Source organism: Eptesicus fuscus, chromosome 7 (genome assembly GCF_027574615.1).
Source record: "Eptesicus fuscus isolate TK198812 chromosome 7, DD_ASM_mEF_20220401, whole genome shotgun sequence".
In the NCBI taxonomy this organism is placed as follows: domain Eukaryota; kingdom Metazoa; phylum Chordata; class Mammalia; order Chiroptera; family Vespertilionidae; genus Eptesicus; species Eptesicus fuscus.
Window position 1 is genome coordinate 41,758,817 of NC_072479.1, and position 26,377 is coordinate 41,785,193.

The 26,377-nt window shown below is 35.0% G+C and overlaps 1 protein-coding gene across 9 annotated transcripts in view; it reads right to left on the reverse strand.

The window, feature by feature from the left end:
- The window catches only part of CNOT2 (CCR4-NOT transcription complex subunit 2), a 120,833-nt gene that overhangs the window by 17,157 nt on the left and 77,299 nt on the right, over nucleotides 1–26,377 (reverse strand). For 8 of the 9 annotated variants that reach the window (XM_054718847.1, XM_054718846.1, XM_054718845.1 and 5 more), the window contains 6 exons: nucleotides 20,519–20,585; nucleotides 8,739–8,886; nucleotides 7,832–8,014; nucleotides 5,483–5,562; nucleotides 2,805–2,930; nucleotides 900–1,024 (listed from right to left, as the gene is read on the reverse strand). In XM_054718847.1, coding sequence (XP_054574822.1) covers nucleotides 900–1,024; nucleotides 2,805–2,930; nucleotides 5,483–5,562; nucleotides 7,832–8,014; nucleotides 8,739–8,886; nucleotides 20,519–20,585 — 729 coding nt within the window. The remainder of the gene's footprint in view (nucleotides 1–899; nucleotides 1,025–2,804; nucleotides 2,931–5,482; nucleotides 5,563–7,831; nucleotides 8,015–8,738; nucleotides 8,887–20,518; nucleotides 20,586–26,377) is intronic. The other variant, XM_054718851.1, reaches the window with a different exon arrangement.

The following is a 26,377-nucleotide window of genomic DNA, read 5'->3' on the forward strand; positions in this document are numbered from 1 at the left end:
TAAAAATTTCAAGTTCACATTTCTATTCATTCTTTATTATATTTAATTTGGTAGTAAATTATTACCTGTGTTCCAAGTTCTACCTTACATTTTTTTGTTTCTACAACTGTCCCATTAGTATTCAAATAAATCCTGTATTATACACACTTAACATTTGAAGGACAAGAAATAAATGAAAAATATTCTTATTTATCTCAGATTTTCAGTCACAGACAAAATACATTAACTATCATCTCAGGACTTTATGCTTCAGGATACACTTGAAATTACAAGTCTTCAATACTTTCATTTAGAAGAGAAACTAAATACCTAAACATCACCATAAAAACCTCCAAGATAAGTCAGAACATATGCACTTTCAAAATTCATATTTATTTTAATTCTTACCCAATATTCTTCATCAAATATTTTAATATACAAACTCCCATCACACACAAAAAAAAGCTACTTTCAGTGCAATGTGGAAGAAATAAATATATTCGTTAAATCAGAAAGAGGAAGCTGAGTTGGCTGAATCAACACAGGAATAAAAATGTGTATAAAGATTCTTCAAGGAGAAAACTTACTCAAGAAAAACACAGCTCCTTAGAAGGCTATAATATCAAACTTCATGGGATCCAGCTGACAGGGACTACAATAAAAGTCTAAATTAACTCTGAGAAGTTCAACAGAAATTTGCAAACCTATATGAAATAGGAAAAAAATAGGCTATCTTCTAAGTTATAAAGAGTTTCCACATTCTTCAGAAGTTAGATTATTACGAATATTCAAGATAAACAATTTTGTAATAGCATTTAGTAAGTCCTTAATATAGTCTATAGTCTATAAAACTGTTAATATAAGAGAAATCTGAAGGGAAAACACTACATCACTAACATACATAATTCTCAGTTACTTACAGATTTACTGTCATCATTACTTGATGTTGGATCTTTATAGCTGGAACCAGGTAATGCTGGAAAGTCTTCGTTGTGTATTGAGAAGTCCTGGGATTGCTCATTTGCTGGTTTTGTTACCATTCCAACTATGTAATGAAAATAATCCAGAGAATTGCAATTGATATTTATGATATTTTGCTAAAAATTATAAAAAGTTAACTTCCCTCATAATATACCAAAAATATTTTTATTTTGCTCTGAAAGCATACTTCAAAAAAATTAGTATTCATAATAACAATAAAGAACTAAATTTTTATATATTGATTAATAACTCAATTTATAAAATAATGCAAGGGAAATAAGTGTTTAAGACATAATTTGATATTGATAATAATCATTAATAATTTTTTGTTTAAAAGCTTGCTTTAAATATTTGACTAGCTATTATAAATACCAGTTGTTAAATACAAATGAACAAAATAAATTTTAAGAGAACATGTCAGTATTCTACTTGAAAGTGACTTACAGAGTGAGCAAATTGCAATCAATTATTAAACAACTCCGTATTATTTCAGATTTTCTTGGACTCCATGTAATAGATGTAAAACATGCAAGAACTGGGAAGTAATCCTCCCACTATACTTGGCATTAGTCAGGCCCTTATTGGAGAACAATATCCAGTTTGGGGCGCCACAGTTCAAGAACGATATGGAGAAACTAGAGTTGGTCCAAGGAGAGCAACGGGAATGATTAAAGGGATGAAAAAGTGGACCTATGAGGAAAGGTTAAAAACATTAGAGTCTGAACTGAGAACCAAGTAGCTAGGTACTCAACTTCCAGATCATTTTTTGTTATTTTTGGAAGACTGATTTGGAAACTTCAGAATATGAACAATTACTTTTTCCCTTCTTCATAAATTATTTGTATTCATATTCTGAAAGGCATGGAAATCCTTCTAGGTTGAAAATGGGAAAAAACAGTTGTAAGAGTGATGAACTGATCCCTCTAAGTTCATTGTTTTCTGCTACTGGTCTCTATCAGGTTCTGCCAAAAAGAAACAATTATGTGCAACTAATACAAAGAATACGGCTACATTGCAGCTACATAATTTTCATGTCTAAATTGTTACTGCACATGTTTCTACAACTGTCCTATAATATACAAATAAATCCTGTATTATATACATTTGAACATTTAAAGGTCAAGGAATATATGGAAAATATTTAGCATCCCTCTTCATTTAGCATCTATCAGACAAATTTCTTATTAGAGTCAGTAAAATGGGGTATTTTAATGGTGACGGAAAGTCTACATAAACTATACATGACCCATGAGCTGTGGTTCTCAACAGGAGGCAATTTTTCCCCCCAACATTTGTCAATTATGGAGACATCTGTGGTTGTCACAATGGGGGAAGGGTGAGAGGTAAGAGGTGATACTGGCATCCAGTAGGCAAAGGCCAGGGATGTTGCTAAATATCCTATAATGTACAAGACAGCCCCTCATTTGCAAGGAATTATCTGACCCAAATGTCAATAGTGTGGAGGCTAAAAAACTCGCTTAGAAAAAAATATTTACTGTATGGTCAGTCATTATTAATCACTAATAATGTATTCTTTTAAAAAATGTGTGACAAATTAATAAAAGGCAGATCACAAAATCATTAAAGTGTATCAACGCAGAACTGCCAGAAGAAAATAACTTCTGAATACCAATGAGGACTTCCTTTTGGTGTTTCTGTACAAACTAAGTTTTCCCATTTAACTTTGCTATGATGGTATTCTGAGAGGAAAATACACTTTGGGTATATCACCTCTAACAAATTATACTACTCTGATCAGAAAACATACACACACGTATATCAGAATGTGTATATGTATGTGAAATGGAAAGTTTTCATTGGCCATCATTAAAAAGCTTAATTACCATAAGGAGCTCTTCCAGCCAAGGGGTTTATTAATGGAGTTGGGTTACCACTTCCTTCCCTTCTGTTTCGGTCTGCTAATGCTGGAAAATCTGAAAGGTCCAATCCTGTCACATTTTCACTTCCATCTAAATAATAAGAAGGAACACCAGTTATTGATTCAACCAACATTTTATAGATATTAGAGGCCAACCATAATATAATTTGAAATGACAGTGCCTTCTTGCTATAATGCACAGCACTGTACTAGGTATATGCAGGTGTATAATAAATATTTATGGATTGATTTCACATAAAAGAATTTCATGAACAATTCAGCAAAGCAAAATATAACTAGCATAATAAAAATTTAAAATCTTAGAGACTTAAGGTAAAGAATAAACAATAAGGTGGTATATTGTATTTCCCCAGTGAAAGATGATACTCTAAAGTTATAGCTTTTTAGTTAGCAAGAGAGAGATTATTATGATATAACTGCTCTTTTCATTATATCCAAAAGTAGAGCTTTTATCTGAAATGCTTGGAGCTTCAATTATATACAAGTGTGAGAATAACAGTGCCTCCTGCAAATGGCCAGAATCAGATCTGAAGGCAGGCAGTGGAAACAGAAACCAGAAGAACTTTTCCTGTGGTCTATTGGTCTCATTACAGGTATATCTGCATGTGTGTGAGTGCATGTGCGTTTTGATTTGGGGAAATAAGCAGGATAGCATAAGTAGGGTATAAGTAGGGTTCCCATGTCTATTGAATGCTTAGGAAGCATGGGAATATGATATAAAGACCAAAAGTTTTTTACCTATTACACAGTAGGCGCTCAATAAATATGTTAGATAAAATTTATTTTTCATTTTAAATTTTTACAAACTCAGCTTGCTTCCTTTTAAAAATTAAAATTTAACCCAACATTTATACTTTGCCTATTTTAATCATCCCCTTGTTTTCTTAACTTCTATTATTCTAAAATTCTTACAATCTTGATTCCTAATTTTTAAAGAACTTAATTTCTACCTTGGTTTTAGCCTGCAATATAGCTTTTCTTTCACCTAGCGTTTTATAACCATTCTCACTTTATTTTGCCTTCTTTCCAGTTAATTTTAATTTTTCCCCAAATTTCTTAATTAGAAAATTCTGAGGGAAAAAACACTTTTATCTCAAGATAATTGCTGATAGAAAAATACACTCTCTTAACATTCAAAGTTAGGTGGCAATTTAAAATTATGAAGGGTAAAAGATAAAATCATTCATACCCATTGTTGTTGTTTTTTAAATTGAAGTCGATGAATTTTAAGTTTTAATAAGATACTATATGAATAAAATAGAAATTAACAATTCACACAGTTTCAATCTATATAGTAATCTCTCTTCAATTATTTGATTATAAATTAACTATATATTATTTTTTAATACACATATTCAGGTCCTCTAAGATGAAATTAAATTGCCATGTTATCTGAAAATAGGTTTTACTTAAAAACAGATAATTAACCCCCAAATTTATATTTTTAGGGATTTAGTAACAATTTTCCCATTGTGAAATATTTTTAGTTAAAACTGAATTTTAAAAATAATTCTAAGATTTATAGACATGTATAAAACCATAATTCAGAATATAAGATGGCATTGTCAGACAGTTACTTTATGGTACATTTAAAATGTTTTTGCCTTAAACTATGAGATGCAGTTTAATTTCAGAGATACTAAAATATTTTTTTAAATGTACATTTTAGAAATAATGGGATGTGGTACTTCGTATTATTTTAACATCTTGAACACAAATCAATAACTTTTAAATGCTAAAACTTGGAATTTTAAAGTCTCATTTGATCAACCCATGCTGCTAAAGAGAGAACTTTAAAAATCAAAGTCTATAGCCACAGATGACATTTCATTAATAAATCTTCTCTCAAGATTCCACATATGCTCCATTTAACTGATCATTCTTTCACCTTCTACTTCTTTTACATACATTTCTCTCTCAACAATCATATTCATTTTGGCTCCTATAACCATAACAACATCCTTTATTTCCTTTCTCAGGAGGCAAGGGTGGAAGAGGGTGAATGAAACCTGTAGCAGAATAGCAACAAAGCCTCCTATTTGGTCTGAAGCAGATGCTAAAAGAAATCAACAGACTGCAAGAATTCTTTACTGTCAATATCAGAGTTGGTTTTCCATGTAATTAATTTTGAATTTTACACATAAAATTACTAAGGGTTAAAATGCCAAAATCAGTATTAAAACTGTTAAGAAAAACTTGTAAGTGGCTCCATATAATGTTAAAGATTTCTTCATTCTGGGTCTCATGGCTAGAATGCCATACCACCCAACCTAGTTTAGACAATGGTGACAGGACTGAGGATAGGAAAAGTTCCTAAAGCAAAAAAGATTTGGAGGCATATATAAAGACTTAGTTAATGTTTAGGGTCCTCTAGGTATTAAGGAAATAATACTGAAGTTATAAAACTATGTTTTTACCATGCCAAGTGAAAAATATATTTAAATATCTCTAAACTGTTCACTGAATTGTCCTATTCCTGTCAAATTCTCACTAGATTAAATTCTACCAATTTAACACACAAAAAAAATATCCTGTAATATTTTAAGACCAGTATGTTCAATTGCTTTATATTTCAAAGATCTACCATATGTTTATAGGGTACTATCTCCAGAATAAGCTTACCTGTTCCATTAAAAATGTTACTTGATAAGGAGTTATTCATTCCAAATGCCTGATTCCTGTTCATTCCAAATCCAGACATACTGGGTACATAGAAAATAATTTTAGATATACAGTAAGAACACTAACTTTCAGATGAAGATAAACAAAAGTGTATACTTTTGGTCTCCTCATATAAAACAGCAATATGTTTTAAAACAAATACTAATTTTGTTTTCCTGAGATTAATTCTTTAAATTTATTTTAAAATCTCCCTAAGACTTTCCATGAACAATAGAGAACCAAACATCTTACACAGATGACTTAAGAAACAAAAAACCAAAAAATTTATAAGTCTGAAGAAAACAAAGATTAAGGGTACCATTTAGTCTTCTTGGAGAGTCAACTTACTGGATATACTGGCAGAACTAACCTTAAAACTATGCAGTTTAGTGTAGGACCATTGTTCCTGAATACTTTTCTTCCACTACTGGTAAAGTGTGCTACTGTTATTGTCCATAAAAGATCTTTTTTTCATACAATCTTTCTTCCTCAACTAGAAAATACACTCCTCATAAACCGAGTCCACGTCCTATTCAACTGTGCATCCTCTATCCTTAAGTGTTCAAAAGGAAATAATAGGCACTCAAACATTTAGTTCACCTGAAGTAAATGGTGCTTTTCATTAACTGAATTCAGTGTTATAAAACACATCATTCTTATTTAAATATAGTTTATCTTTCATATACTTAAAAGAAAAATATATCTTCCTATAGTCCCCTCAATTTTAAAAATTAATGAACAATGGGTACTTGGTAAATAGTTACAAGTGCCTTCTTTTTTTAATTTTTTTGCACAAGCCTAAAAATGGAAAAACAAAAGCAAAAAATAAGACTCAACTTAAAGCAAGGCCAGAAGTAATTAAGAATTTCAAAAGGAATTAATGCCAATTCTACAATGACAGTAAGATTTTTAACGTCAAAAAGTCTCATAAAAGACAGTGTATCCGTGTTCTTACTAGGGTTAAATAAACTGTTTGAAGATAACAGGTGTCTTGTTTTTTTGCCTATATCCAAAAAACTAACTAAGACCAAAAAATATTTTCATAAAATATGCAGCTGTGCAACAACAATACTTTAGAGAAGAGTAGGAAAGCCTATAGAAATGTTGGTTTAATAGCATATTAGAATTACTGATACAGGTACCCTCAAACACTGAATAAGTGCTAAGAGATGAAAACATTCTATAATAAATATAACTCATCAATAGTAATAGCCGGGTTTTAGAGATCCAAAGTATTATTGACAGTTTATAAACAAATTATTTTAAAAACAATTAAAATGTGAAAAAATATGGAAAGGCAAAAATTTAAATATACATTCAATGAACAATACTATAAGAATGGGGAAAGATGTAATAAAGCTCAAGAAGTATTGCATGATTAGGAAGCTATCAAGGAGATGAGAATTTTGATAACCCTTTACAAGTAATAACTTAAAATTTAAAAAGCAGTATGATTATAAAAGAAATGTTCCTAAGTCTAAGTAAAAGTAAGAATTGAAGCTTATGAGATGAAGATTAAAAAGAAAATGTCCTAATAACCTATTTTAATTCAGATTTTACAAGTACTAGATAAAAGAAAGTGAAATAACTGGGTATGATGATACCAACTAGATCAAGGTCCTCTTTTTCCCTGGTGTTCCCCATTTAAAAAATATTGGCAAACTTAAATGTTATCTTCGCAAGAAAGAAAGCTTTACATTGTATGCACAACTCTCATGTATTGTTATTATTTGCATAAGAGTATATTGAATGGATAGTGCAAAAAGGCGTGAAAAGGTGTAAGAGTTCATCTTTTTGTTTTAAATCCCCGGACATGACAATTTTCAAATACTAAAGATGTAGTCGGAGAAAGCCTTTGTTCAAAAAGTCTCCAAAGTAAGTACAAAACTGAATTTCAGTTGAAAAGGTACTTAACCAAAGCCTAAGTGAAGCAAGGCAGTAATAGTCAAATATGTCCTATTCACAAGTATAAAATTCTTAATGCACAGGTGACCAGCCTCATTTAATAGAGGAAAAACACACCAACAAAAATCTGCCTGGTGGCAACCTAAAAACAATCCTCTTCTAAGAGCAACAATAAAAAGCTATAATGTGCTTTCTAAAATAAAACTGATTTTCAAAAGAATGTGTCTTGAATTTGGAGAGGTTAAAATTGTGATGTGTAACAGAAAGAGAATCTCTGGTCATAAATATATGATGAAACACTTATGAGACAGAAGCCACGACTCAAGAACAGAATGCTGAATGTGAAAAGGCAAATTTGAAAATACCCAGAAAGACAATTATACACAGTATCAATAAACATCTTACCTGTTCACAGTAAAAGGCTGTCGAGAAGGCTGTTGCTTTGGCATACATATAATGCTTGGCGAGCTTCTGTTGGGGCTACCTAACCCTGAACTGCTCATGCTATTTGTCCTGCTAGGAATTCCAATGCCCTGACCAACCTGGGAGTGGTTCATCATATTCCTAGGATTCATAGGCAAAATACCCCTGAAAAAGAAGTCCATTATACTAAATAAACTCTCTACAATTACTCATTAAAATTCTCTGTAAATAATCAATTGACCTAATCCTAGAACTTCAAATATACTTTCAAATTGCATTGCTAATTTTTATTAATTTCTTTTGTCCAGCCATTGTACTCTTAAAAAAAAAAAGCCAAAGTAAATAAACCAACAGGGGAAATTACAGTGGAACTAATATACAGTGATATTCTAAGATAAGAGAACTATTACTGTGACTATAACATAAGATAATACAAATGTATCGCACATATATATTAGAATAATTTCATTCCAAATGTATGTCATTCTACTTTCTTCATACTAATATGCATCATCTATGTAATCTGTTTTATTTTATTCTCACTAGAGGCAATGGATGTGTGGTGAGGGAGCAATAATCAGAATTATCTAAGGAGTGATTTTAAATTGCATATCTTCCTTTGAAGAAGAGAGCTAGCTTTTGAAAAAGCCCCCCTGGTGGTAATTAACCCTTAATACCCACCAGCTGACAACCAGTATGGTAGCTGCAGGATAAACACATCTTACACTAGACTTATCAATTTGCAATGAAATAAAATTAGCAGAGGGTATCAACTTTCTTTTCCTCAGTGAAAGGCACTGAATCATTTAGTTACCTTATGAAAAACTGAAAAGCTTGCTTACTCTACAAAGATACATTTTGAGAAATATGCTGGTCCACCAATAAATACCTGCTTGGAGATGGAGGCGTGTGAAGTGACATTGTTGGTACCCCTGTTGTTGGCGTGACGTGGCTCGGTAACTGAGTGCCTTGTGATAAGCTGCGATTTAACTGAGGGGTATTGTTGCTCATCCCCCTCATTGGAAGGCCTAGTGCACCTATTAAAAAAATTCAGAAGAAGGAAATTCATTGCCATCAGGAATGAAATTGTTATCCATCTTCTGGAGTTGGTAATTTAAAACATATAAAAATTATCTAACATGTAATATAATATGCAAATTTTAAATGAATATATTCAATTCACTCCAAATGGACTCTGATTTTAACAAAAATAATGTCCTGGTCTGAAACTTATTATAAATGGATATTGCTTTCATATTACTATTTTACAATAAACTATGTCTGTCAATGACAAACAAATTAGATGATTGATATTTAATAAAAACAATTTATACAAATATGCTTTCTAAAAAATTTGCAATTGTGTGTTTTTGTTTTAAATAATTGAAGTACACAGACAGACATTTAACCTTGCTTTGCTTAACTTTAACTTTTTATATGATCCTTTTAAAATGCATTTCAGAAAGTCTTTTTACCACTATTTATACTTACATACTTCTCAATATTATAGTCTTTACAAACCCAACATAAAATGTAAGCAACTGATTAAACGCAACCTGACAGAGCTACAAGAAACAAAACTTTTAAATATATATACATATACATATATGTATATGTGTGTGTGTGTGTGTGTGTGTGTGTGTGTGTGTATATGTATATATGTATAAAATTTCTAAGTAGCCCAGCCAGCATGGCTCAGTGATTGAGTGTTGACCTATGAACTAGGAGGATACAGTTCAACTCCCGGGTAGAGCACATGTCTGGGTTGCAGCTTGATCCCCAATGTGGGGAGTGCAGGAGGTGGTTGATCAATGATTCTCTCTCATCATTGATGTTTCTCTCTCTCTCTCTCTCTCCCTTCCTCTCTGAAATCAATAAAAATATATTTTAAAAATAAATAAATTTCAAAGTAGAGTCACCTTCTATTTATCTAGTAGCACTCCTGGGGCCAGATGTAGTGATAAATGCATTCCAATAGGTGTATTGTTAAAGACTACTGAGGGTTTAATATTCAGATGTAAAACATTAAAAAATAAATTTTTGGGATAAGCTTTTTAGAAAAATGTATGACATAATGCCTACCTTTTATTAATATAAAATACAAATTATTATTTTCTTAATGACTCAGAATAATTATTATGGGTACCTAATGTGCTAGATGTTTATTTTTCCCCCTTTTATCTCTCAAAGTAGGACTGTTCAGCTCTAACTTGTCATCATATATGCCTATGAATGAATGGCCCATTGCCTCCATCTTCCAGACCCACACTTTTTCATGCTTTCTGTTTCTGTCTACGTGGAATGGCATATCAGTCAACCAAACTTATTCTAACTGGAGGTTAAATAAAAGTGATAAGAGGGAGTGAGTGCTAATGAATAAGTAGATGACAATTGGTAGAGATTTATTGTGACTTCCCCGTACCCCCTTTTTGGTCTAATTTTGTGTCAAAAACTGCAACAACCTGCATATTTTGAAACTATGACCTCAAAAAAATGGGGAATATATTTTGAATGTTTCCTTCAAATATCTTTGTAAAATTTACCTTTAGGCATAACTATGTTCCACCTTCTAATCTAGGGATACCAGTGGATTATTAAGATTTCCCTTGAATCTACCAGCCTCAGTACTCAGCCTAAGTTTGCTTCTCAACTGAATGAAGCCAGTGTATACAACTTAGTATAATGACTATAGGCTATGTGTACTCTTTTCACTCATGTTCCATGAAGACCCAAGCTTGTTTCTGCATTTCTTTAAGTCACATGAAGAGAACTGGCCTAGATTACATGTTGATTTAGTTACTATATGTCTGATCACTATAAGTTTTGTGATGAGTATACCACTACCTGCAGCCACTTTCTCTGAATCTGGGACAAAATAAGGAAGAACAAAATATTAAAAATCAACCTATATAAGTATATAAGATATCTTCAGAAGAAATCATTCTTTTCCTTCTTTCAAACACAGTTTTCCCCTAGGCCCACTAGATGCTCCCTGAAACGAACCACCTAAGTGATAATTTTCACATCACTCACTAAACATTTACTGTACCAGCTGCTGGGGATATAGTAGTGAACAAGATAGAGAAAAAAGGCTCCTATCCTCAGGGAGCTTACATCCTTCTCCCCAAATATATTGTCCAAAAGTCAGCTATAGCTGCAAATTTCCCAAAGGAATGTTTTTCTCAGTGACTAACCAACAAGAAATATTATACAATTTTAGAGCCAGAGGAACCTTAAAGAGCACTTAGTCCAAAGTTCACGTTTTACAGATGAGGAAGCTGAGCTTCAGATAAGTTAACTGACTTCTCCAAGGTGACCCAAAGAACCAAGACTAGAGTTTAGAGCCCTTTAGGAGCCCAATATAACACTAAATTAGTACCCTTATGAGTGCCTAATGAATGCATATTTTTTTTCTCTTGCTTTCTTTTTCCATTTTTGAATGTTTATTTCTCCTCAAACTTTTTTTTTTAAACCTTCATCTCTTGTTCTCTTCCCTCCATTTTCTTTCTCCCTTTTTTCTCTATATCTTTCCTCTGGTTTTCCTTTTCACTCTCTTTACAATTTCTTCACTATAAACATACACTTTCCAAAAATCTAGTACCCTCAGGCTTTTTTTCTAATAATTAATAAGTCCTATAAAACCCATCCAGATTTGCTTATTTCAACCCTTCATATACAAATTATTCTATACGGTATTATGAAAATTTGTAACTTTAGAAGCATGAGATTATCTGAACATTAGCAAAAACCTTTAGGGAAGGAAATAAGAATGGGTAAGGTTATGTAGTCAATTAGGAATTGGCAAATGAGTTAATTTATAGTGCTTAGAGTGGAGGAAGACTGAAATAAATAAACTCAAAGACTAGCATTTACTTTTATTTTTTCTTCAACATGCTTAATTTAACAAAAAACAGTTAATAAATTCAAAAGGTCTGAGATGTACTTTGAACTAGGTAGGTATAAAATAATCAAAAGAGCAGAAAGGAGGACATCAATTTCATACTGGATCAACAATCCTTGAATACATAAGAATTGAGTTATTTTAAAGAAATCAAATTCCTTTAAGACATAAAGAATATCACTGTAAGTCAAACTATTACAACTGAGTAGGGTCAGAGGAGGGAAAAATTCACTCTTTTTCTAGCATGATTAGAAAAAAAGTATGGAAATTCATCTCCAAAATATTACTAGTATACCAAGAAGAATATGTGTTAGTTGAAAGAAAAAAGTGGGGGAGGGACATAAACTTTTTTTGGCATAAAATAACTACAACAGTAAATATAAATATGTATGCCTGAGCTTGTATATTGGCAGGGCAGTAGAATTAAAATTTATCACACACCTAAGAACCATGTGTCAAACACTATGCTACTTCATCTCTTTTCCTCCTTATAACAATCCTACAGAGAGAGTATTTACTCCCCCTTTCACAGATCAGGAATAAAACACCACCACCACCAACAACATAAAACTGTTAAAAAGCAGTAGGAAAAGTTCTAAAACTTTTCTAAACCAAATTTTTCTTTCATTTTGACAAACTGATAAATAAAGAGTAATACAATGTTAGGAGAAATATATGAACATATTCCAAATACAAAGCTACATATTTGGCAGGGTGCTAAACAATCAAAGGATGAATTGAATTCTTTATTAATCATTTTTCAGAAATCCAAAAGCCTATGATCTAAGAAATGTCTTCATGAATTATTTCCACTGCACAAACTGATTAAGAGCACATCCCTTAAATATTTATGGCAAGATAAGTCATTCTTTATTCAAGTTTTGGCTAAATATAAAAATACAAGTTATAAGGAAAAAATAAATTACAGCAACCAAATCCTTAAATATTCATACTTTAAGTCTCCTGAAATCTATATTAAGGAAAGGGAGGAAATCCCTAATTCATCCAAGAGACCTGCTTAAAGTATTCTCCTTTCCATTTCCAAAGCAAGTAGCCTCCCCTAGGAACTCATCTGTCCTAACCACACCGACAAAGGACAACCATCTTCTTACCTCCAAACTGTCCTGCATTTAGCCAATTAATCTTCCCTCTAACATTATTTCATTACTCATTTTCCTTTATTAAAATCAAAAGATCTTAGAGACAGAAAAATCTCCAGAGATCATCATTCAACTAAGTTATAGATGAGATCATCCAACGAAGTTATATATGACAAACTAACATTAAGCATTAAGTGACTTGCCCAAGATCACAAATGAATAAAAATAATGACCCAATTTCGTAACTCCTATTTCAATTCCATCTTTTAACCAATCACTTTCCACTTCTTATAGCAGTTGCAGGGTACACTATTCTATAGTATTAAATCCAATCGCAGTTTAGTCTTGAAAATTATGTCAAGTTCCAAAAAATCCTTCTAATCTTTATTTCATTCTCCTCCCAGTTTTATTGATAACTGACATATATCTCTTCTAATCTTAATTAATATTTTACTTACTCAATATATATTCTTTTAACACTAGAGGCCCAGCACGCATGAAATTGTGCATGGTTAGGGTCCCTAGGCCTAACCTGGCCTCCGTTGTATGGCCTCTGCCGCCCTGCCATGCTACGTGAAGCTCCCCGCCCTGGGACGCTCCGCGATGCTCCCCTCTGCCCCTCGACTGCTCTGTGAAGCTTGTTGTTGCCCTGCGAAGCTCGCCGCTGGATGCTTCGCAAAACTCACTGCTGCCTGGGTGACTGCTCCACTAAGCTCACGGCCACCCTGCGAAGCAGCCTGCCACTGCCTCTCAACAGTCCCCAGTCCCACCCTGCTGCCAGCCTCCCCGTATGGTGAGCGGCTCGGGGACTGGGGGAGAGGGGGGACCGAGAGGTGCTCCATGCACTTCATGGGGACCGGTCGCCTGTTTGGTCGTGACGCCACCTAGCTCTTTATATATATTAGAATACCACATGTGACTTACAATCTTCTTCCAACTTTTTCAATCCTCTCCCCAGATCTCGCCCCCCTGAACCTTTTATCAAAGCCTTCTCTTCACCTAGAATATTTCCCCTTTTATTATTTTACAGAGATACTAAAGACTATCCTCCTATTTAATAAAAGCCTAATATGCTAACTGTCCAGTCGGTCATTCAACCAATCAAAGCATAATATGCTAATGATATGCTAAGGCTGCTCAACTGCTTGCTATGATGTGCACTGACCACCAGGGGACAGACGCTCCAACTGGTAGATTAGCTTGCTGCTGGGGTCTGGCTGATCGGGACTGAGGGAGACGGGCTGGATACACCCTGGAGCCCTCCCACGGTCCCTCCCTGGCTGGCCAACCTCCTGTGTCCCTGCCTGGCCTGCACCCTCTCGCAACCTGGGACCCCTCAGGAGATGTCGGAGAGCCAGTTGGGACCCAATTCCGCAGGCTAGGCCGAGGGACCCCACTGGTGCACTAATTCATGCACTGGGCCTCTAGTTAAAAAATAAAAACTGCCATAATTGAGGTATTTACATGCAGTATATGTATGGTATGCTTGGATGTGTGTGGGAAGGACCACCAACTCAGACTAACTTTGTGGAAGTAGAATAGATATGATGATTAGAAAATGTCTCCTGGGGGAGACAGTACATGAATTAATTAATGAAAGAGACCTAGCCAGGTATTTGGTGGTGGTGGTGAGGAGTCAGGGATAAAAATGTTACAAGAGTTCAGTCTGAGAGAACAGCAAGATGTTGAAATGAGGACAAGTGATACGCCTGGAGGAGGAGGCTTACTTTGCATCTTAGGATGTATGAGACAAGAAGCACACATAGAGCTAACTGACTTTAGCTCTTCAACTACAAGAAGTTGCTACTCTGTTAGCACTTGCTAGGAGTCCCAGACAGCAAGCAGCCCGCCACCGCCGCTCAACAGTCCCCAGTCCCACCCCACTGCCAGCCTCCCCTCATGGTGAGATTTGTCAGCAGCCAGAACCCTACCTGTGGAACAAAGGTGTGAAACTCCTATCTATACTTTGTACTCCTCCACAAGCTAAGTTTCCATTATGAATTAGTGGCACACATTCACAAAGTAATACAGGTCTCAAACCTTAGAAACCAGACTTGCTCCCTCTCTTTCACATCCCACCATCAAAAACTCATATTAGCTCTACCACCAAAATATCTGACACTTCTAAACACCTCCACCACTCATCCAAGTCATTCTATTTTTCTTGCCTGAATTACTATAGTAATAGTCTTATCTCCTCTCTTGTCACTTGTTTCACCTCCACCCAGTCCATATTCTACGTAGCAAAATGATCTTTTAAAACTGAAACTAGCCCTGGCCAGATGGCTTAGTTGGTTGGAGGGTTGCCCCTTACACCAGAAGGGTTTTAGGTCAGATTCCCAATCAGGGCACATGCCTGGGTTTCAGGTTCGATCAATTGGGGCACGTTCACGAGGAAACCAATTTATGTCTCTCTCTCTCTCTCTCTCTCTCTCAAGTAAAAAATCAATTATATATCCTTGTGTAAGGATTAAACTTTAAAAAAATTTAAAAACTGAAGCTGTAAAATCTTTTTTTAAAAAAATATTTTTATTGATTTCAAAGAGGAAGGGAGAGGGAGATAAAAACATCAATGATGAGAGAGAACCATTAACCGGCTGCCTCCTGCATGCCCCCTACTGGGGATTGAGCCCACAACCCGGGCATGTGCCCTTGACCGGAATTGAACCCAGGACCCTTTAGTCCACAGGCCGATACTCTATCCACTAAGCCAAACCAGCTAGGACTGAAGCTGTGAAATATTAAACGTAAAGATAAAATAAGATAGTCCAATGAAGTAATGGACTAGGAAAAAACAACCAGAAAACAGTTGTTGTTGTGGTTTTTTTTCGGGGAGACGGTGGTGGTGGTGGGGGGGGGGGGGGACTGTATGCAATAGTTGTGTTCTTGAGCTTGAAAAGTAGCAAAGATACTGAATTTTGAATATTGTACTTCTTAGCTGAAACCAATGTAAGAGCCTAATGGGTTTACCTTGCCTTAATAAAATACAACACTCCCAAATATATCCCATTTTGTGGATGTTGTTCACACTACTCAAACAACCTTACATGTAGTCTCACAGATAGCCAATGTCAAAATGGCCTCAACTGTAAATCCTTTCCTGATCATTCTCCAAGATATGTGATTACTCCTGACTTTGAAATATCCATTAAATTCTGTACTTCTTCCACTTGGTAGTAAAGTAACATGTACATATCCTACTGTATTACATGTAGGGACAGTATGTTGCTCATTGTTCAACAAACATTTACTGAGTGTCTGCCATGTAGAGTACTGAAGAAACAAAGGCAATGAAGACATGCAATAAACAAATGCATGTATGTACCACAGCAGATGTACACTACATGAAGATGTCATAAAAGAGAATGATCTCTTCTACCACACATTGTAGTTCCTAGGATGATGACATATATATGGTAGGCATTCAGTGAGTATCTGGTTAAACTCAATTCCTATCTCCTTTTTGAAACAGTCCTTTCTACTGCAGCTTACTGTGCTTTTCTCTCCAAACCGTATGTCCATGCCATCCCTTTTAACCTATCTATTAGCACTGTAGGCTGTTATTTAATAATTTATATATAAATATCAACTTCCCCATCTGTAATGTGCTTCTTGAGAGCAAGAACTCCCAGAGGATTCAGTTTTAATTCAAGTACCTGTTAAATGGTCCTCCAATTTCCTCAAGCTACCAAAATGTGTCACTTGCAATACTAATTGTCAATAGCATCATCTGAACCACCCTACTTGTGTCCTGGTTCTCCATAAAATAAGTAGCCTTCACATAGGTGCTCTTAAAACAGGAGACCCAAAAGATGTTGTTGAAAGCATGAGACTAAGCTACTGTTCTCAAGCTAGGAGTTCAGATTCCAGAAAGACAAGTTTATTTCCTTTCCCAGCAACAGGTCTGGGTCCTCTGAAAATTCAGATACAAATGTGTATAATGGATTCATCCAGATAGCTAGTTTACCCAGGTGCCTTTAAGATAACAGGCATATAGGAAGCACCCAGTAAATAGTAGCTTCTTAGTAAGTAAGGAAAAGTCACTCCAGCTCTACTGCCACTTAATTTCAATGCACTGAATATCCAGGAGAAATTAATTCCTGGTTCCCTGTTCATTCCAATCTAGTAGACAGCTTCAGGAAGACCAGGCATATTGAAACCTGTAAAGTATACCTAAAATCTTATCAAAGAAGTAGAGAACATCATGCAATCTTGAACACAAGATTCTGTTTACTGGCTTCCATAGTTATCATTTGGTGCATAGTATTCATGAACTTCTGGATGAAAAGTTACTTGGATACCATCATTTTCTGGGTACTCTATGTACTACGCAATCACTTCCACCCAAATCTGACAAAACGTAAGTTTAAGCAGTTCTGTATCCATTCCAAGAAGAATTTCTTCCTTTGTTTAATCTTAGTGAGTCTCAGTTTTCGAGATAGCACTCTTCCTTCTCCTCCTATAATCTCTCTCTAATCATTAAGAACACACACACACACACACACACACACACACACACACGACAGCAGACCTCCATTTTAATGACACAAATTCCTACTGAACTTCGACAATCTGAATATAGAGTTAATGGTGGTACTCAATACAACTGGGGGGCAAAAGAACTTTTAGTTATATCAAGGCCAATGCAAATTACAATTAATTGCCATAAGACAAGCATCAGTAATATACTCCCACCTACTTATTCCTTCTACTTCCTCATCCTTTATTAAGGTCAGCCCCTCAAGTTTTATCATTCTGACTTGGTTATACTATTAAACCCTATCCCTCAAACCCCACAGATTAGCATCTGTTTTCCTCTCTAACAGGGTACGTGTTACAAGCTAAATGATTTGACTTGGTCCTGCTAACTGACAGAGACTGGGAATCAGGCTCTGTCTTCTTTTACGATTTATAGCTTCTAAATTTATATGCTGGAAAGAAATAATTGTACCCTGACTTGAAATACTTTAGTACCAATTGATCTAAGGTTCAATTTCTCTGTAGGCTAATTAATGCCCACAATGTCAGTTAAAGAGTGAGCCATGCATTAAAAATGCTGCTTCACCAATACTAAAGGAATATAGCCATTTAATATATTAACCTCCAGTGGGAAATACATGTCATATGTGACTTGTTTTTAAACTAATAAGTACCTTAAAATACATTTTCTAATGAAAATAACTTTGCTCATTTATTAATTTTTGTATATCCTTAACAATCAGCACAATTATTTACGCAAATTAAAAAGTCAATAAATGTCCATCATAGCAATAAAATAACTATAATTAAAAGCTAATCCATTCCACAGCTTAGCCCAATTACAATTTCACATTTGCAGGTTTAGAAAAATTAGATCAGAGTTTTAAAATCCATATAACTGATTATGTTGTAAAATAATTGCCATTCTTCATAAAATAACCTTAGTTTCTCAAATGTAATTTTTCTCTAATACATATCTACTTACTGCTGTGATAAATTGTGGTCTTTAAAAAGAAAACAAAGTAAGTTTTTCACAGTTACTCTACAGATATAAGGGGTAGCTTTAAAATAACTAGGCATTTATTTCCATGGTAAGGGTTACCAGAAAGGTGAAAAGCAGTATGTTTAATACTAAAACACAGGTTAAAAGAAAGAAATTACTAGCTAATAATATTCCCCCAACAACTATGATGAACACTTGTGGGTAAATAAGCAACACCTTTTCTATTATAAAAAGCTCTTTAAATATGTTCTCAATTTAGAGAAAACTGCTAACATCTATAAGTACTTACTAATATTATTTACTAATTATATATTAACAAAATTGTGTTTCACAGCAAAAGAGAAAGGCCACAAAAGAGGGAGAAAAAAGGAGATGTAAACTATATTTCTAACACAAACATTTCCCCCTACTAACCTTCAAAAGAAGTTTGAAGGTCAAGTGGTATGATAACTATTCTGATACCTAAAAAACTTTGCCTTTTATTATATTGGAAAAGAGTTTAAAAACAAATAACTGATTTTCATTTGAAGCTAGTTAAGATACTTGGCCATCAGACTGTCTTTTCTATTATTATTCTGTAATCTATGCTGGGAACTTATATTCCTTTTAACAGCCCCCTCCCTCTCATTAACAGAAATAAGAGATCAGCAGTCTCTGACATTAACAGAGGTGATAAAATATTATTGACATATCAGTTTGGAAAATTAATTTTTTAAAATAGGAAGATTTTATAGTTTAGAATTATAAATATTTTTGTGATAATAGCTAACATTTATTGAGCGCTTACTATGCGCCAGGCACTGTGCTAAGCGCTATAAGAGTATTACAATCTATAATAATAAAAGCATAATATGCAAATCGACCGAACGACTGAACAGCAGAACGACCATTGGATGACCTTGTTTATGACCATGCTATGACACCACACTGGCGCCAGGCCAGCCAAGGCGAGTGCGATGCGATTGGTTGGGGGGCCCCGCCATAGCTCCACGATCGCCCTGAAGAAAGAGGGAGGCCCAGGTCACCCTCTGTGGGGTGATCAATGGGGGGACTCCACAATCGACTGCCCCAAAGATGAAGGCCCAGGCCACCGGCTGGCAGGGTGATCGATGGGGGGGGGGGGGGGGGGGAGCGGGGACCTCTGTGATCACCCCAAAGAGGGAGGCCCAGACCACCCTCTGTGCGGTGATCGATGGCAGAGCCCCGGCTGGGTGGGTGAGGCCTCCCTCTGCTGGGCAATGGACTGCAGAGGTCCATGATCAATCACTCCACAGAGGGAGGCCCAAGGCCACCGGGCAGAGATGCTGTGGTGGGTGTGCGCGGCCGGCCAGTGATTGCCTCGCGGAGGGAGCCCCAGGCCAGCCAAGAGATCGCACCCCACATCTGTCACCCGCAGAGGGAGGCGACCAGTGGCGGGGGATGGGGGGGCAGCACCGCACAGATGGCAAGCAGTGGCAGCGGCAGGGGTGGGGCCAGTTGCTGGCAGCCGGGGGGAAGGAAAGCCCCGATAGACCCTGATTGCCGGCCAGGCCTAGGGACCCTACCTGAGGGGTCCTGGATTGTGAGAGAGTGCAGGCTGGGCTGAGGGACACCCCCCGCCCCCGCCGTGCACGAATTTCATGCACCAGGCATCTAGTACTTAATAAGAAATAAATTCTTGTATATAGAAAATGCATTAAACTGTGAATCAAAAACATTGATTCTATACCTAGACTGAGCTAAAGTGAAAGAAGAAATATTTGCTAAACAAAGAGAACATTTGACAAACTGCTAAGTAAATGGGCTCACATTATTAAAAAGGCCAAAAACCACAAACAACCTATAGTCAACTGACCAAACAAACAAAAAAAACCCTTTAACTACCTCTAATTGAAAAAAGAAAGGATGTCTAGTTTTAATTTGTTTAGCAAATTCTTCTTCAAAATTATTGCAAAAGAATATGCAGATACAAAAGATGCAGAAATGAATTTTAATCTAACCTATATCCAAATAATAGCAAATTTTGAATTAGAAAGGTCTGATATAATGAGATTTTATTATATAAGTAAAATAAGAAAAACTAAAAATTAAATATCTTTCCTTTTAAACCCTAGAACAAACCCACAAGGGCAGTACTGGTTGTTCTTTATTTGGTGGTAGTTGTTTTTTTTCTTTAAAGTATTTCAGAATAAATACAAAATTCTTACTTTGTTGCCCGTATAAACTTGCCCCAAACTGAGACAGCTGACTTGATGTAGATGGTGATGCCAGCATCTAGAAACAAATTAATTATATTAGAGCATAAAGAAAGTACACAGAACAAAATGCATTTACATGTTACAAATCTGTACAATATATCATAATATGAGAGAGTCAAACCCACATTTCTCCTTCTTCAGGAAAACAAAACATTATATAATAAATTCACAATTGGGTAAAATTAAACTGTGCAAATAAAACGAAATTTTTTTATTACCATGAAAGTTTTTTCAAGTTATTCTCAATGAAACTATAGCAGAATCATTATTTCACTTTAAAAGAAAACAAACTAGGTTAACAAAAATATGACAGTATCTCAAAAAGTCAGCCTCTAAATTCATAAGTGAATTCTTAATTCTTAGATAATATATTAAGGTAAATTCTAAATTCAGTTTATATAAATTAAAAATTAAATTACCTAAATAGAAAAGTTTTTTTTATTTTGTAAGCATAGTTCATGATTTGTATACACAAATAAATGATGTGTATCAAATTGGCAAGAAAAAAAAAAATCTAACAAATATACATGCAACCATACAATAGATGGAGATAACACAATACCAAAGGACAAATCAAAATACTTCCAAAAAATATATAGACATGGTATATAAATGCATATTGTCTATTAGTGAGTGATGTGAATTTCATGGCACTACTACTAGTATATAACGCCTTTCTGCTTATTGCATCATCCTTTTTCCCCCCTAGTAGAATATTAATTCTCAAGGAACATGTTATATTGAATTTTTGTTTCCTACTACTATACTAGTAAATGGCAATGTTATGCATAGATACTTAAAATGCATAAAAATGAACAAATAAAAATGTGCACAGGTAAGTGCATGTTTGTATATTCCCTGTCTTATATTAAGCAACCATAAAAATATCTTTTTTTTTTAAACATTTTTTTAATTGATTTTTTTACAGAGAGGAAGGGAGAGGGATAGAGAGCTAGAAACATCGATGAGAGAGAAGCATCGACCAGCTGCCTCCTGCACACCCCCTACTGGGGATGTGCCCGCAACCAAGGTACATGCCCTTGACCGGAATCGAACCTGGGACCTTTCAGTCCGCAGGCCGACGCTCTAGCCACTGAGCCAAACCGGTTTTGGCCATAAAAATATCTTAATTAAATAATACATGGGCCATATCATCAAATAGATTATAATCTATTGAAGGAAGAAAATGAATTATACAAGTAATTATATTTTAAGGCACAGTGTGGCAAATGTTCTAAAGAAGAATAAAGTGTTGCCAGAGGAAAATAATTCTAAGCACTGGTTAGGTAACAGAAATGCTTTGTAGAATGTTAACATCTCATGTGAATATAGATGAGTGGTCTTCCACAGTGAGGATGTGATAAAAGTTAGTGACATGACCAGAATACAAAATAAGAAACATTAGTGACTGGATAACAGGGTAATTAAGAAAAGGAGATAGGGTCAACGCCAATGCACACTGAGGCATAGGAAGATGGGAAATAAAAGACTATGTTGGGGCCAAATGTAAAGGGTCTTCTTAAATGGCATACAAAAATGGCTACCAACTATAGCAATAAAGAGAAAAAATAGTATTAACCAAGAAAGCAAAACAATCAAACTGTGTTTGGGAAGATAATTCAAACCGCAAAAATGAGTGGAAATAGAAAACACTAAACTAGAACAGCAGAAGTGGGACTACAAAGAAGAGGCATTCTGGTTGCAGAAGCACAGTATTTAATGCTCTATTGAAATGGTTGAGGTACAGGGAAAAGGAGGTGGGTAAAGAATCACCAGACGGAGAACTATCAGAGATCACTCTGGTTTCCAGTGAAGAATTGGGCTGACACTGGCCCTAGCCAGTTTGGCTCAGTGGATAGAGCATTGGCCCATGCACTAAAGGGTCCCAGGTTCGATTTTGGTCAAGGGCACATACCTTGGTTGCAGGCTCGATCCCCAACCTTGGTTGGAGTGCGTGCAGGAGGCAACCAATCAATATGTCTCTCACATAGATGTTTCTCTCTCTTTCTCTGTCCCTCCCACTCTCTGTAAAAATCAATGGAAAAATATTCTCGGGTGAAGATTAACAAAAAAAGAATTGGGCTGACATTGACACATTAGGAAAACCAGAAGGAGAAATAGTTACAAAATAGAGCTTTAAAAGAACACATTTTATACTATTTTTATATCAAAATTCTGAGTTATTTTAATTATTCTAAAATTTAATAGTTTTTATACAACTGTAGTTTCAAACTAATTATACACATTAGACTCTCCTGAAGTAGAGCTGAGTTACATACTACTATAAAACAACAGTATTTAAGTATAGTAACAAATTTTCTTTAAAAAGCATCAAACATTCTAAATATATCTTCTCAAATCCAGAGAGTATGCAATCTGAACAAACTGAAAAATTATGCACTTTATGCCTGATCAAGTCCTTTTGTTAGGTACAGCTGTCATGACTGTTACCACATAACTAGAAATACTTTAAGTACATGAAAGGCTAATTTTTAAGTTGCAAGAACAAGATCAAAGGACATGTATAATATATTAGGAAGCTTTAGTTGGTGATAGAAGGTAAAAGGTTTATATGAAATGCTTAAGAGTCATGATTTTCTGGTATCATTATAAGCTATAAAAGAAAATAGCAGAGTACAGCTGCTTCCAAAGGCTTTAAATATAAGCTGTTGGCCAACATGAATGCATGACTTAGAATAATCTGTCAGTGTAAACATTTTAGAATGAACCATTTAAAATTTTACTTTTCCTAGAAATTTATTTTTAGTGAGTACATAACTCCTAAGAACAGACACTTTAATCTATATTCTCACAAAGATTAAACTTCTACAAGTGAATTATAGGTGTGCCAAGATATCAGCCTGCTCAACATTAGGAAACTAAGTAGGGAGGTACTGCATGAGGGTAGAGATGGCATAACTTACTGGGCCAAGAACCTGAGACCAAGAGTAGTAGAATGATCCATTTAGCAGAGTGACATATTAAATATTATCATTTTCTCTATGTGTGAGTACATGAAAAAGGTTAGAAAATTCTGCTTTACAGGAATATGAAGTTTATTACATTTTTTTTCTTTTTTAAAAAAATATATTTTTATTGATTTCAGAGAGGAAGGGAGAGGGAGAGAGAGAGAAAGAAACATCAATGATGAGAATCACTGATCGGCTGCCTCCTGCACGCCCCCTACTGGGGATCGAGCCGGCAACCCAGGCATGTGCCCCTGACTGGAACCGAACCCGGGACCCTTCAATCCACAGGTCGATACTCTATCCACTAAGCCAAATGGGTTTGGGCTAGTTTGTTACATTTTCAAAACATTCACATAAAGTAAGCATTGATCAGCTATACAAAAATTAAAATGACTGCCTCAAAATGTGTCAAAAATGCAAATAATTTTTCATAAAATCAACCCCTAGTGCTATTTATTTTTAAACTTGGAAAGAATGATTCATGAAATATATCAGTGCTAAAAATAGATTTAAAATAATGAAAGAAATGTGAATGGCATAGAAATCTATATATACAAAGAAGCCTAATATGCAAAGTGAACCCTCAGTAGTTCAACTGACTGGGAGTTTGATCACTCGCTATGACGAGCACTGACCAAGGGGCAGCGCGGAATGAAGGAAGGCTCTGGCTGGCAGCTGGCAGCCAGCAGCCAGCAGCCGCTAGGGACCCTACCAATGCACAAATTTCATGCACTGGGCCTCTAGTATTATTTATAAGGTAAAAAAAAATGCATACCAAATGTACTCTGGCACAGCAGTAACTACAATGAACAAAACTCAGAAAATTTATATATTTTAAATTGCTGAAAGTTAACATAAAAATAAATTTCTTAAAGATATAAAACTTTAGATGATCAAGAGACACATTACAGTAGGGAATGCAGCATAAGCAGAAAGAGCCCAGCTTTGGAGTCAGAAAAAAATCTGGATTTGAATCCTGGTTCTGCAACTTACCTATGGGAGAGCCAAGTCTCTGTTCCCTTCCTGTAGGATGGAAATAACACTACCTACCTCATAAAGATGAACTGAAGATTAAAGTGAAGATAAGGCATATAATAAGTGCTCAATAAGTGGTAGGAGCAGCTGCTAATAATTTAGTCTTCCTCCGAAGGCAGGACTGTCATTAACAGCAGCCAGGAGTACCCAGCCTTTGGGGATTTTTTTTAATAGCACCCTAAATTTATATTAATTTCTGGTTAAGAAGCTATAGAAAGAAGTCTGTCATCACAAATTCCCGTTAAAATAAGGATAATTCGTGTTCTTAGAGAGAGAAATGATAGAAAAAGATCAAATGTCACAGAATGAGTAGAATGCTGAAACCAACAAGTAGGTTACTGTGTTCCCAATCTAAAACTATCAAATAATTATACTCTTCCTCATTTCTCAGTCTATATAATATACTGCAGTCAAACAAAAAGAAAAACCAGGAAGCAACTAGAACTACTAATGCGATTCAAGTTATTTCCTTGACCAACAAAAAAGCTCCTTTATCCTTTAATATGTAGAATGTCAAAGAAAACAACAGATTAGAAACTATTTTTAAAATTATTTCCAGTTACTAGATAAAACTCTGAAATTCACAACCAAAAAGAAGTCTAAAAATTTTGTTTAAAAATGTATGTTTGAAAACTTAATAATAGGCCAATTTGGCTCCTGCCAGCAAAAGTATTGATTTATTCTATATCACTTGTACTTTTCAATAGTGACCACCTCTCAAAATTGTTCTCTCCAATAAATGTATTTTCAATTACAAACCCTATTTTAAGAAACATTAAAATCAGTTTGGTCAAGAAATTATTATCTACATTAAGAAATTACTTCAAAATACAACAAAAGTTTTGTTAAATAAAACTTTCCCAAACACAAAAGCAATTAAAAAATGAAGTTTTAACAAATTTTTAAAAATTCATTGTACAATTAATATACTTAAAGGCATGATGATAATATAATATCGAGATTGTTATTATTCTAGGATAAAAACAATAAAGAAATATGACTTTCCCTCTATTATATCTACAAATAGAAAGAGAAACAAAGGAAAAGCGAGTTCTACTAGTAACTACACATAGAATCTGAAGAACATTTTAAAATTAAAAATAGTGTGGTTAAAAAAAGATGAAACCACTGAAGTCAGAATGAAATCTAACAAACAAGCACACCAAAAAAAAAAAAAAGACTACTATACATTAAAAAGACCAAAAGAAGACAGGGACAAGACAGAAATATAAGTCATAGGACCTGATATCTTATGAATCAGATAACTAACAACAAATTATGTGTTTACTAGATACTTCAAGTAATTTTGATTAAAACATTAAATTTTTAAAAAGGAACATTTAAAAAAGTATAATATAGCCAGGCTGGTGTGGCTCAGCGGCAATTGAGCGTTGACCCAGGAACCAAGAGGTCACTGGTTCGATTCCCGGTCGGGGGTAGGGTGGGGGGGCTGGTGTCAGGGCACATGCCCAGGTTGCAGGCTTGTTCCCCATTAGGGGGTGTGTGCAGGCAGAAGCTGATCAGTGACGTTTTGCTATAATTGATGTTTCTATCTTTCTATCCCTCCCCCTTCCTCTCTCTCTAAAAAAAATCAATAGCCTTAGCTGGTTTGGCTCAATGGATAGAGCGTCGGCCTGCTGACTGAAGGGTCTCAGGTTCAATTCTGGTCAAGGGCACATGCCTGGGTTGCAGGCTTGATCCCCAGGAGGGGGCATGCAGGAGGCAGCCAATCAATGATTCTCTCTCATCATTGATGTTTCTCTCTCTCCCTCTCTCTTCCTCTCTAAAATCAATAAAATATTTT